The sequence below is a fragment of the Panthera leo genome, chromosome D2, assembly GCF_018350215.1.
Source record: "Panthera leo isolate Ple1 chromosome D2, P.leo_Ple1_pat1.1, whole genome shotgun sequence".
Classification (NCBI taxonomy): Eukaryota; Metazoa; Chordata; class Mammalia; order Carnivora; family Felidae; genus Panthera; species Panthera leo.
In genome coordinates, this window is record NC_056689.1 from 37,345,707 (window position 1) to 37,359,737 (window position 14,031).

At 50.8% G+C, this 14,031-nt stretch overlaps 1 protein-coding gene across 8 annotated transcripts in view; it reads right to left on the reverse strand.

Moving 5' to 3' along the window:
* The window catches only part of DLG5 (discs large MAGUK scaffold protein 5), a 126,475-nt gene that overhangs the window by 11,456 nt on the left and 100,988 nt on the right, over positions 1 to 14,031 (reverse strand). For all 8 annotated transcript variants that reach the window (XM_042907466.1, XM_042907468.1, XM_042907473.1 and 5 more), the window contains 7 exons: positions 10,961 to 11,123; positions 10,724 to 10,857; positions 9,895 to 10,041; positions 8,413 to 8,596; positions 7,657 to 7,805; positions 6,620 to 6,790; positions 5,566 to 5,762 (listed from right to left, as the gene is read on the reverse strand). In XM_042907466.1, the coding sequence (XP_042763400.1) occupies positions 5,566 to 5,762; positions 6,620 to 6,790; positions 7,657 to 7,805; positions 8,413 to 8,596; positions 9,895 to 10,041; positions 10,724 to 10,857; positions 10,961 to 11,123 (1,145 nt within the window). The remainder of the gene's footprint in view (positions 1 to 5,565; positions 5,763 to 6,619; positions 6,791 to 7,656; positions 7,806 to 8,412; positions 8,597 to 9,894; positions 10,042 to 10,723; positions 10,858 to 10,960; positions 11,124 to 14,031) is intronic.

Sequence of the window (14,031 nt, forward strand, 5' to 3'; positions counted from 1 at the left end):
CCATCACCTATTTCACCCATGCCACACCCATCTCCACTCTGGTAACCCTCAGTCTGTTCTGTATAGTTAAGAGACTGTTTTTTGGTTTGCCTCTCTTTTTTCCCTATGATCATTTATTTTGTTTCTTAAATTCCACATAGTGAAATCATATGGCACACTTAGCTTTCTCTGACTGATTTATTTGGCTTAGCATTATACTCTCTAGCTCCATCCATGCTGTTGCAAACAGCAAGAGTTCATTCTTTTTGATGGCTGAGTAATATTCCATTGTACATATATACCACATCTTCTTTATCCCTTCATCAGTTGATGAACACTTGGGCTGTTTCTATAATTTGGCTATTGTTGATAATGCTGCTATAAACACCAAGGTGCACGTATCCCTTTTAATTAGTATTTTTGTATCCTTTCGGTAAATACCCAGTGGTGCAACTGATGGATCACAGGGTAGTTCTATTTTTATAAAGAATTTCTACAACTCAACAACAAAAAGACATATAATTTTTAAAAACAGGCTAAGGATTAGAATGGACAATTCTCCAAAGAAGATATACAAATGGCCAACAAGTTTATTTTTTTAAAAAAAATGCTCTACATCACTAATTATAAGAGAAATGCAAATCAAAAACTACCCTCAGATACGACCTTTACACCCATTAGGATAGCCACATGAAAAGAACAGAAAATAACAAGTTGGCGAGAATGCAGATAAATCAGAACCTTTGTGCACTGTTGGTGGAAATGTAAAATAATGCAGCCATTATGGAAAACAGTATGGAGGTCCTTCAAGAAAATTAAAAATAGAGGGGTGCCTGGGTGGCTCAGTCGGTTGGGTGTCCGACTTTGGCTCAGGTCATGATCTCACAGTTTGTGAGTTCGAGCCCTGCGTCGGGCTCTGTGCTGACAGAGCCTAGAGCCTGTTTCAGATTCTGTGTCTCCCTCTCTCTCTGACCCTCCCCCATTCATGCTCTGTCTCTCTCTGTCTCAAAAATAAATAAACATTAAAAAAAAAAATAGAAACCATACGATACTCCCAGTAATATAGCCAAAAGAATTCAAAGCAGAGATATTAGCACACCCATGTTCATCCAGCCTTCTTCATAATAGCCAAGAGGCAGAAGGAACCCAAATTCACTGCAAGATGAATAAAGAAAATGGGGTAGGTATACACAATGGAATACTATGTAGCCTTAAACAAACAAACAAACAAAAAGAAATCCAAAGAAATCCTGTCATACTACAACATGGATGAGACTGCAGGATATTTGCTAAGCAATTAAGCCCAACATAAAAAGCCAAATGCTGTATGATTCCACTCATATGAAAATGTCTCAAGTAGTCAAAATCATAGAAACAGAAGTAGAAGGTGATGGGGGTGTCAAGGTGGGGAATGGGGGGGGAGGGAAAATTAGTGTTCGGTGGGTACGGTTTCAGTACAGCCCGATAAAAAGTTCTAGAGGTCTTGGGCACAACGGTGCAAATACACTTAACACTACTCAACTGTACCACACTTACAACTGTTAAGATGGTAAATTTAAAGTTATGTGGATTACTGAGCAAGAAAAAGGTCTGCTGAAAACATCCAGGCTCTCCAGGCTGAAGCACGGAGACAAAAAAAGAGATGGAAAGGCATATAAAACATAAGGGACATCGCCAAACAACTGACGTACAGGAGAGAGAAGAACAGCACAGAAGGAGCTTACGAGAAACACCGGACCGTCCTTTTCCAAAACTGACGAAAACGTCCGGCCTCAGATTCCGGAAGCGCTAAGAACCACCCACCGCCACCACCGAAGCCCCAGCCGAGTAGACATAAAACCACACCTCGTACCTCGTGGTAGGACTGCTGAGAAACGCAGACAAGGAAGATCTTCAAGACAGCCGGGGGGATGGAGAAGGGTCAGACACACGTTACCTTCTGCACGGCGAACAACGTGAAAGATGACTTCTCACCGGAAACGACGTGGGGGGAGGCTGCAACGCGCCCCCTAGAGCAAGTCTCCCCCAGCGCCGGAACCTGGGACTGTTCCCTTACAGAGCGAAGAGTAACTGAGTGAAGCATCTTCGGAGGAGGCGCTCATCCTGGATCGCCCGGGCCCTGAGCGCAATCACGTGGGCCCTTGTGAGCGACAGAGGGAGTTCTGAGACAGACAAACATGGAGAAGGTGAAGGAACACGGAGCAGAGAGATGTGAAGATGCTGGTGATGTGGCCACACGTGTAGGCACGCTGGCAGCCACCAGAAGCTGTAAGAAACAGATTCTCCCCTAGAGCCCTGGAGGGAGTGTGGGCCTGCCATGCCTTTTTTTTTTTTTTTTTTTTTTTGCACCCAAAGGTAGATTTTGGACTTCTAGCTCCCAGGACTGTGAGAGAATAAACGTACATTGTGTTAGCCACAACACCTGTGATATTTGCTACCGCAGCCTTAGGAAATGAATGCCCCACGAAAGCCAGAAGACCGTATCTTGAAAACGCAGAAATAAAAGACTGCCCGTTTAAAATTCCATATCCGTTTGCATATCCATATCCATTTTTCACTCCATTTGGAGTGAAAGTCTCCAAAGATGATGGGAAAACACATAAGCAAACAGGGAGAGAATGTGTCGCCCAGGATCCTGCATGACAGGAAGTGCTAAAGGTCCCCCCACAGCAACAACAAAACAGCCACTATGTGAGGTGAAGTAACACGTTAACTCACCTCGCTGTGGTACTATGGTACCTACTGCGTGACACACGTAACAAATCATCACGTTGTGGACCTTAAACCCACACAGGGTTACATGTCGACTCTATCTCAAGGAAGCAGGGAAACAAGAGACGCTAAAGGGAGCTGCTCGGCGGGAAGGAGGGAGCATGCGCGGGGGGCAGAGCTGCAGGCAGGCGTGAAGAGCAGGAGGCAGGGCGCCTACAAGTGAATGACTGGCGTGCACACCAACGATACGGTCTCTGGCTCAAAATACACGTCGAATGAAAGTGGTAACGGGAATGGCGGGGAGGAGGTACCTGGAAGTCAGAGGGTTCCCGTGTTTTAGAATTTTTAGGGAAATGGCCAGAGTGATGACTTATGTTGGTGTTGAGGCAGACACGTACGCTGTGAGGCCTCCTGCAACCCCCCAAGGAACAAACAAAATCAATTAGGAAAACGAACAGACGGACTGGGGGACACAGAATAATGAAAATACTTGATGCAGCCAAAAAAAAAAAAAGGTATGCAAGGAAACAAAAGAAACATAAAACAGGCAGAACCACAGAAAACAAATGGTAAGACAGTAAAAGTAAATCCAAACCTACCAGTATATTTAATCGGGTAATTAAATACTCTGATCAGATGATAAAGATTGCTACAAGTATGCTCACTCAGACTGTGAAAGCTCATGTCATACACTGTTCTGTAAATGTATGTGCACTTTCTTTACATATATGATATTTCAAAAAATGAAAAAAGACAAAATGTCACAGTGGGTTTAAAAAAAAAAACAAAAAAACCCTAGGGGTGCCTAAGTGGTTCACTTGGCTAAGCATTTGACTTTGGCTCAGGTCATGATCTCGCGGTCTCTGAGTTTGAGCCCCGTGTCAGGCTCTGTGCTGACAGCTCAGAGCCTGGAGCCTGCTTCAGATTCTGTGTCGCCCTCTCTCTCTGCCCCTCCCCGCTCATGGTCTGTCTCTCTCTCAAAAATATGTAAACATTAAAAAACAAAACAAAACAAAAAACAAAAAAAACAAAAACACCCTACAACCTGCTTACAGGAGACATTTACATATAAAGCTACGGAACAGTTTAAACGAGAGAGACAGGAAAGGTGAACTATGCAAAAACTAACAAAAAGAAAATGGGTGTCACAATTCAGACAAAACAGACTCTAAGGCAAGAAACATTAATAGAGATGAAGATTATTTCATAATGAACAAAAGGGTCAATTTACCAAGGAAGGATCATAAATCAAAAGGTGTGTGTGCCTAAACACAATTTCCAAATATGTAACGTAAAAACCCCGAAGAACCAAACGAAGAATGGACAAATTTCTATTCTTCAAAGACGTCCCCAGGACACGCATGGAAGACACCAGAGATGGTGTCTACAGGAAAAGGGGAAGGGGAATGTGAAACTAAAGATCAAAAAAATGAAAGGGGAAAAAAAACAAAAAAAACTAAAGAACAAAACCTTGCTTTAAGATATCAACAGATTTTTCTGTAAAGATCAACAAAACCAAGCAAAGGTTTTTGCCAAAAGGTTCATGCAGCTAAAGATAGTCTTTCTTACATTTTACATTTTACATTTAAACATGTAAACATCAAGGCGCCTGGGTGGCTCAGCTGGTTAATCGCTTGACTTTGGCTCAGGTCATGATCTCACAGTTTGTGTTCAGGCCCCGCATCGGGCTCTGTGCTGACAGTACAGTGCCTGAAGCCTGCTTCAGATTGTGTGTGTGTGTCTCTCTCTCTGCCCCTCCCCTGCTCACACTGTCTCTCTGTCTCTCTCTCAAAAGTAAATAAATATTAAAAAAATAAAAACAAAATAATAAATAAAATAATAAAAGAAAAGAAAAGAATAGAGTAGAGTAGAATAGAGTAGAATAGAAAAGACTACACAGAAAGATCCATTCTTAGCTCCAGGACACAGAAAAACAGATGTGGCCCACTGGCTGGGGTTTGCCAACCCTGTCCTGACGGGGAGAGACAGAGACCATGAACAAGGGTGGGATTCACTCAACCCCCTGTGCCTAAAGCCTTAATTTTAAAAATAAAAAAGGGAGGAGGGGAGAAAGGCAGGGAAGGAAGAAACCAGCTATCCTACTGGCTGCTGCTCAATGCCACCTTCACTGCCTGCCTGCCCGTGAGGGCGACATTCTAGGACACTGGACACACACCCGGGTCCCAGGAGCGGCATTCACAAGGGCCTCCTGCTTTACAGGACAAGTGCACCCTTTCCACAAGGGCAATCTGCCAGGGGATGTCTGACACTCCCAAATATGCAACTCCAGCCCTGGCTGGGTGCCTGGTCCTGGAAAGATCTTGTAAGAATCATCAATGGACACAGGAGTGAAGCCAGAAAAGGCCAAAGATCCGCAGAGACTGGTGGCTCTCGGTTACCACCAAACAGCCTATGATAACCCCGAAACAAACCAGGAGCAATGCATCGAGCAGAGGCTGCTTCCGCCCATCCAATGCCTATCCTTCCTCTCTTCCTTACTAGGTACTGAGGCCGGCACAGTGCCAGCTAAGACCCTGCTTTTTCAGGGTCTCTTGCCGATGCAAGTAGTCAATGAGATGTGAACAGAAGTCACACGGTGGGACTTCCAGGTAAGCCGTTTAAAGAGGCGCACGCGGCTGCAGCACACTCTTGCCCCATCCTCCTTCCTGCTGCCTGGACACGGATGTGACGGCTGGAGCTGCAATGTCACACAGAGGGCAGGCCCTGGGGACAGCTGCGCCGCCACCCCAACCCAGACAACTGCTTCTGCACGAGAGCAGAGCAAGCCTCTATCTTGTCTAAGTCACTGTCACTGCTGTGCGGTTTCTGCAGTCAATGGCAAACCTAATTCTGAGCAAGTGTGCTCAGCCTTGCCTTCAAAGAGTGGAATGGTGTCGTTGGAAAAGGTGTCCAAGGCCAGGAGGTCCTTCCCATCTTTGGACCCGCTGCGTTTGTGCTTATGTTTCCTTCGGAAGAAGGATCTGCGTGCAGCTGCCGACAGCGTCTTTGTGGCGTTGTTGTCGTCTTTGACTTCAGACATGCTGAGTCTCCTGGAGAATTCTTGGTCCATCCTGTGGTCACAGGGAACAGCGGTGCTGGGAAGGGCCTAGGGACCACCTCCCGCCCGTCCTGCCCTGCCCGTGCAGAGGGTGCGAGCCAGGACTCCAGGCTCCTCCAACACTCCTCTCCAGGTTCCTTGGCCACATCACCCACCCATGCCACCAAGGACCCCTTGGGACCACTGCTGTGGGGGCGACACACACCCCAGTGCTGGGGGAGCTCTCAGAGCGGGACAATTGCTACACTCAGGTGAGTGTCAAAAGGAGCTGCTAGGACAGCCCTCCCTTGGTGACAGGATAAGTTACACTTCCTGCCAAAAGAAGGAATGAGACACGCATGCACACCGCAACATGAAACCACCTTGAAAATGGTTATGCTAAGTGCAAGCAAGAACCCAGTCTCGGAAGACCACACTCGCATGAAAGTCCACAACAGGGAACTCAACAGGGGCAGGAAGCAGTCATGGCCACCTTGGGTAGCAGGGGCAGGAGGCAGCTAATAGCTAACGGGGACAGGGCTGCTTCTGAGGTGATGGGAAGGCTCTAAAATGGATGTTGGGGACAGTGGCACATGGCTGTGAATACACTGAAAGCCACTGAACCTGTACACTTTGGGTGAACTGCACGGTGGATGAATATATCTCAATAAATCGGTTAAAAATAAAGTTATGTCTCCTAAGTTGCCACCGTGCTTCCATATAGCAGTGACTTACAAACATTGAATTGTGCTAGGAGCAGCTTTTTGGACAAGCGGTGTGGGCAAAACATACAGACCAGAGCCAGGGTGCACGGCGGAATGCGTCCCAATCCTGTGGGACAGCCCCAGGTTGGGCCCCACCCTACCCCCAAGCCCAGACACGAACACTTACACGTATTTGCTGGGGATCTGCCCGCGCTGGATCTTCTGGGCATTCTCGTCCAGCTGCCAGGCCATCCAGGACCCAAATGTGCCCTGAGGCAAAGTGTCGTCAATGTAGAGGATGTCATCTTTCTTAAAGCTCAGCTCATGCTCCACCTCGGCCAGCCGGTCATAGAGGGTCCTGGACCAGGTGACAGAAGGACCGGGATCAGAAGCTGCTGGCTACTGGAGGACTGACCAGCCACACAACTTGGCAGCCAGTCTCCTGGGACAGTCCCCCTGCTCTAAGCTTTCCCCAGGCCACAATCAGGACCCACCTCTCCCCTTCCTGGTGGCAGTTCCCAAAGGAGGGAGCCCTGGCTTTAACGTAACAGACAAAGTCACCTTGCCTCCCTGAGACCAGGGGCTCCCTGGGGACAAGGGCTGCCTCACATCCATCAGAGAAAGATCTTGTTGCCAAGGACCAAAACCATATCACCCCTTCCAAATGGAAGGACTTTCTTCCCTGAGTCAAGGTCAATGGTTCCTATACAATGGAAACTCCTCAGGATGGAAATGTCATCTCCCACCAAGGAAGATGTCCTAGAGACAGAGACCTGTACCTTATGGTACACAGTTAGTTGATCGGCATTTTTATTCATTGTGGCTTCAGAACTTAGAGAACATGAAGGAACTGTGAGCCCCTTCTAGACAACACCTGCTGTCTGAGCCACACACAAGTCATAAAGCACTTTGGGCACACACTGCAGATGAATCTGCAGACTTGGGTCGGGGGGGAGGGCAGGAGAAGAGTGCAGCCCACTGGAAAATGGGGTTCTGTGGCCTCAAAATTTCCCAGGCCCCAAACCCTAGGGAGCCTGTGTGGTCCTGCAAACCCTCAGGCATTTTCCTAAGTCATAAGCATCTCACTGTGAACTTGTGGTTTGGGACCCAAGCAACAAGAACCCTGGTCCCACCCTCTGTGTTTCAGAGACACTCATCAGGACCAGTCTCCTCAGGAAGCCCCGCCCCTGGCCCTGAATCCCCAGAAGCCCTGGCCCCTGGTACCTGATGTAGAAGCTGTCACCAGGCAGGCCCTTCACCTTGGTAAACTCCTCAGGGCGGTACTGCACCTTGAGACGGACACCGTCCTTGGGCTTCAGCATCTCCACATAGACCTCCTCCACCGTCTTGCCGCGCATGTCCAGACTGCCGTACTGCCCAAGGACAGGGAATTGAGGTCAGAGGACAGGGGCCGGGGCGGCCTGGGTACCCATGAGTGGGCAGTTGTGGGACAAGGCAGAGATTTAAGATCCCCTCAACTGGGAATCTGCCTGCCTCACCTCTGCAGGTAAGGCCTAGTCCTCTGCCCAGAGGCAGTCTGGACCTGCCAGTCCTCTGCCAGTGTCCGCCCTGCCCTCAACAGTTTCTCCCAGGAGAGACCCTGTGCCAGTTCCCCAGCAAGTAAGGGTTATAAAACATGGCACTTTATCTCACTCGTGCTACTTGTGTCTTTGAACACCTATGAGCCCTCTCCCCCATCAAAGGGGTCGACCCAGCCAGAGGGAGAAGACACTCCATCAGACCACAGTCCTGCTGCTCACACAGCAGAGCATCCTGCCTCCTGCTTCCCTCCCGACACCAGCGCCCAAGCCAGGGCCCTGCCCACATCCCTGTGACCCACCCCGAGGATCCTCAAAGCATTCAACAGGGGGCGCCAGACAAGAAGCTGTGCTCTCTGCCTCCTGGGCCACTTGAGATCACAAGAGTCCACAGGTGTGGGCAGAGAAGGGCGGGCGTGCTGCTCGGCAGCCCAGAACTCACCTCAAGGATGAGGTCTCCTGGCACAAGGCCATCGGGGCCCTTGGCAGGACTATCATCCTCCACCTCAGCCACAAACACCCCGTGCAGGTTCCCTCCACATAAATGCACGCCAAGCTCCAGCTGGGACTTTTTGATGAAGACAAGTCTCGGCTCTGGGGTCTTCTTGTTGGCTTCTCCCACCATCCTTTTGGTTAGGAAAATAAAGTTCCTCAATCGCACACGGCGGGGAGCAGGGCATGAACGACCAAACAGGCTAATGACTGGACAGTTTTCCGCTCACTCCATGAGATCTCAGAACCACTGGGAGCTGACAGGTGGTTCCATCTGGGTTCTGGTTCTAGTGACTTGGTTTACAGGCCGGCTGCTGGGGTTTGTAGAGGTGAAAACGTGGCCCCACTTGAGAAAACGAGCTGGGGATCGAGTAGAAATCAACACCCCTACTTCCTGGCCCAGCTGCCAGCCGAGCGCCATAGGCAGCGTCTCTCCCCACCTGGACGGCACGTGTTCTCCTGACCTTGTTCTGCCAGAACTGAGAGCCGGTCTCATGATTCAGGGCACAAAACAAACCATTCAGCAATGTTTACTGAGCAGCTTCTATGGCCCAGAGACCATGCTAAACCACAAAGAGAGGGCCCCTTGCCATCAAGGAACTCACAATGTAGGAGGGAGACTGAGTGCCAGCAAACCGAGTGGAGGCAACACGACAGTGCCTGTCACCGATGAGGGGGCCCCAGGGGACAGGCCGGCTGTGATTACTGCAGACAGGTTCCAGCGAGATGGACCCAGGGCAGAGGACCAAGGTGGCTGCATCCTGGGTGAGGCCGGGGCTTGGTCAAGGGGATGGCTCTGTCCGGAACTGCAGAATGATTGCCATGTGCCCTGGCCCGGCGGCCCTCTCCCCATCTTCCCTCTGGATCCTGCTGCTACACAAAAGTTGACCCCCTCCTCCTGACCCCTCTCCACGCCCACCACTTGCGTGGCTAACCCCTGCTCACCCTGAACATTTCAACTTAACTGTCACAGCTCCCTGTCACACTCTCACTGACTGCTCCGTCATGGCCCACAGTGGCTCTCCCAGCACATGCTGCACATGCCTGGACACCTGCCTGTCACCCTCTAAACCCGTGGCTCCCTGGGGGCGACTGCTGGTGATGGCCACAGCCCAGGTCCTGGTTGGGTGTTGACTGTGGAATTCTGTCTAAAGACAGTCAGAAAACGAGTAGATGAAAAAAGGAGGAAGGAAAGGAGGCAGAGCTAAGAACAAGTCAATGAGAAAAAAGGAGAAAAACAAGAAAGTGAGGAAAGGTCGGGACGGAGGGAGGAAGAAGGAATGGCACGCTTCCCATCCCAGATCCTGACAAGCTGCTCTGCGGTCTGCGGCACAGGGGGACGCCGGCAGGATGCGCTCAGGCCACAGCGATGGCTGCCTGTCCACCCCACCGGGCCGGGGAGCAGATGCGGGAACAGCACGCATTTGCTGACCTGGAACTGGGGGTGCTCTGCTTGGCCGGGGGGGCACCAGGGCCCTCGTCCTGCTCCATCAGCGGGTCGATGACAGAGGGATGCTCCGGGCTGGTGGCGCTGCTGCCCTGGAGAGTGGAGTGAGCGCCAACAGGGTCCAGGTGGGAGCTGGGGACCGAGGTCAGGAAGAGTAAGGAAAGGCACACAGTCCTCAGCCGTCCCCAGCCACCCGCTCTCTGGCGGTGACCAGGGCTGGGCTGTGAACAGAGACCGGGTCACATGGCTCTGAGCCCTGAGAAGAGTAGCTCTCCTGGGAGCTTGGACTCGGGTCATCCACCCGACAGGATCTGCCTGTCTTCTCCTCCCCATCCATCCTCAACCAGGGGGTCCTCTCTGAAGGTGTCGGCCTGGGGGCACACACATTCACTGTGTTTGCACATCCCGCCCCCTTCGCTGAGCTGCACAGTGCTGCATGGCAGGGGCAGGTGCTCCCCTTCTCTCACGTGCCCTGCAACCCACAGCTCAGGGGCAGAGACAGGCAGCGTCTGCTCGGGGACTGAGGGCCAGAACACTCTGCGTGAGAATCCTGCCCCCAGGGCCTCAGCTCCTGGCTACCACACACCTGTGTGGGGCTTCCTGCTGCACCGGGGGACCCAGCCACATGCTTCCAAACCCACACCTCAGGTATCCTACTTCACATCCTCCCCCTATATGTCCTTCTCCCCAAGTCCAGGGCTGGCCAACTCTCCTCTTACAGCAACCAAACGGCCCAGAACATACAGCTAGCACCTTGGCTGCACCCTCTCTCCTCCCCCAGCCCAGATGGCCCCCGTAGAGGCCAGGCCCTCACCTGGACCGAGAGTGGCAGCTGAGCTGGTGCATATGTGGGTTGTACTGGGCCAGAATGGTGATAGTGTCACACTGCTGTCCAATGATGAGCCGGGCCTGTTGCTCCGTGGCGCTCCGCAGGTTTATGCCATTGAACTAGGAAACATGCAGAGCACGCTTGGTGATGTGGTGGGGGGTGGGGACCGGGGGAGGAAAGGCGGAGGGAAGTACAAAGTGCAGAAGGCCAGCTCCCACTTACCTCAAGTAACTGATCCCCATACTCGAGGCCAGCCTGGTGGGCGATGCTTCCCCCAGTCACCTTGGAGACGTAGACCCCGCCCTTCTCTCCACTCACGATGGAGATGCCCAGAGGCTCCGAGCCCTTCTGCAGCTTGACGTGGCGTGGCTCCTCCACATAGGGCCTTGGAAGAGAGCCAACAGTTGTGGGGACTCAAACACAAAGGAAAGGGATGGGGAAAATCTGAAGTCGGGCATGCAATCGGCTACGCAGAAAGGGCCAGGGATCGCCAGGTGCTCCTATAATGACGCAGCTGGATGAAAACACAATGACCCCACTTTGTATGGCAGTGGTACACATTCCCACAACCTCATGCAATATAAGCACGACACCCCCAAATGGACACAGAAGCACCCAGTCCCAAAGACACAAAAAATGGGCCATGTGAATTATAAACACTGATATAGCAGGGAAAAAGCGCAAAGTTTCATACGTGAGAGTTGCCTCAACAGAATGTGCAATTTACAAACCCCAGTGGGGTCCCAAGATGCCCCAGGAGGAAAAGAAATGGCTCCTGTGATGACAGTCACCCAGAAGAAACAATATAAAGTATCACTTTTTATATTTACCAGTATATAGGGTGATGTACAATGACCATGGAAATTAAGCCGCAAACCCAAGCCATTAAAAAGGGAGCAGGGAGGCTCGGAGCAAGGCGGTGACCATGCACTTGCTGGCCCGGGGGCAGCCGTCCACCGTGCCAAGGGCACGAGGGGGCTCAGGCGGGGGCCTCATGTCAGGCCAACCTCAGACTCCTCAGGGAGGAAAACCTGGGCCTGGTGGCCACGGGCAGTCTCAGGAGGGATCTGTGGTGGTGAAGACATCTGGAAGGTGCAAAAAGTTAGAAAGAAAAGAGGGATGCTCAGAGAAGGATGACAGACGCCTGGAACCTAACGGAGAGAAAGATGGCCAGGTGATGCCAAATCATCCCATGAGGACTGTGCTGTCCTAAGCTCTTCCTCTCGGGACAAAACCGCAGCCAAAGGTCCAGGGAGGAGCCAGCTGGAGCACCACGTCCTTGGGCTCCCCTCCAGAGCACGTGGGTGGGGGCAGACTCACAGACCGTGACAGACTGCCAGACAGACCGGCAGGCCGCTGAGCCACCCTACCCCTGCCACCTAGAGGCACAGTAGTCTCTCCAGCACAGCGGGCCTCGGGCTGGGACCCCACGGCCCAGGGCTCAGTCCTCTGGCGATCTGAGATGACAATCCTTCTTGACTCATCCCTTCACCTTCCCTGCCCTCTCCTCCTCCCAAACTCACCCAGCCGCAATGCCCTCCCTGACCCTGCAGCTCAGACACCTCAGTCCCTGGCTTGCACCCATGGTCACTTCCAGACGCAACACGTATCAGAGCACTAGCAGTCTGGGGTTATAAGAACCCTTATCCAGCAGCCACCACACCACCCTCACACCCCCAGCCAGCCTCGGAGGACAGCACAGCAGGTGCAGGCAGATCTCGTTTCTGGTCTGGGCTCCTCATCCCCTGCTGATCACCCTTCCTGTGTTCCACCTCCAAAACATACTTCTATCTCAAAAAAGCAGGAGGTAAGAGCCATATAACAGAAGGCACAAAGCCGTTATGAACGATATGAGTCAGGATTTGCCAACACGGAAAGACACAGAAGGCACACACTGCATGAGCACACAGGTGGGTGTAATCCTATTTACATAAACCTGTACATGTACACGTGTCTCCTCATGCATGGAGACGTCTCTATGAAGGACCCTACCAAATGGCACCTCTAGGTGAGGGACTTGAGGTGATCCTTACTTTTTCATCCCCTTAATGATCTACGTTTCTTACAGTAGGCACAAGAGTTTTCTCAGAATAAGGCTGCGTTGTGAAAGAGATTAACAAAGCATACTTCACGATATAACAAATACTTTGAAGCAAGTATTTCTGTATGGAAAATACAAATAAAACATGCCTTTAAACAATGTACATCACACACTTAACAGAAGGGAAACAGCAACCGAATCTTCGGTTGAGGAGATTATATGTGACTTCTCTTCCACTTTTCTATTTTCCCCATTTTCTATAATGAGAAGTTATAGGATAATGTACTCTAGAATCAGGGGAAAGAGGCTGCTTTTTCTTCAGTCAGGCTACACATGCTAAATTTCATGCCTCCAACTAGAGCACCGTGCAGGCAGGAATGTGGACACTTTTCTCTCTCCAGAGCAGTGCCCAGTTCTCTGTACGCTACAGGAACTGAGGGGATACCCGACCACAGGTGACAAGGCCCTTTCTGCTTCCAGGGAACTCACTTCAGTTGTCACCTAGTTTCTCAATGACCTAAGCTGGGCTTAGGTAAAACCACCCACCAGACCCAGGACTTAGTGCCGGTTTGTGCTCCTGTGTATATGTCACATGGGCGAGACACTCCCACATGAACCGTACATGCTTCTTCTGTGGGCCAAGGTGCGTTGGCATTTAGGTATACTTCTGTGCTCCAGTTAGTATGTGCCAGGTTCTTAGGTTACTTGTTAGGTTGTCTTACAAATTCAGATTTTCAAGTCAAAGGACTTTCCTAATGCTGGGCCCACCCTGCAGGGTCTCTTCCGTGGCTCACAGTGACGAGCGCCCTCAGCATTTTGGATTTGAGGGGAACAAGAGTGGCTCTGTTGCTTTTAAGTGATTCAATAAAGCCAAGTTTGAGTTTCATCAGATCTTCTGAAGGTTTAGGATCTGGATAGGACCTCTTCACTATAAGTATGACCTGGTAAATTCTACTGTGAAGAACAAGAGAGTTGGGTGAGGTGTGCAGAGCTTGTGGGGGGAGTGAGGGACCCCTCAGAGGAAGCATGTCTGGACTGATACCAGCCTTAAGTTAACCTGAAACCTCAGCAGATTGGGCAACATTTTACAATAAACCAGTAAATGGCTAAGCTATACTTCTGTGCTTTATGTATGTTTTCTTTTGTGTATATTTTATTTCACAATAAAAAGCTCAGTGGGGGCCACCCGGGGGCTCAATCGGTTAAGCGTCTGACTCTAGATTTCGGCTCAAGTCATGATCTCACACAGTTC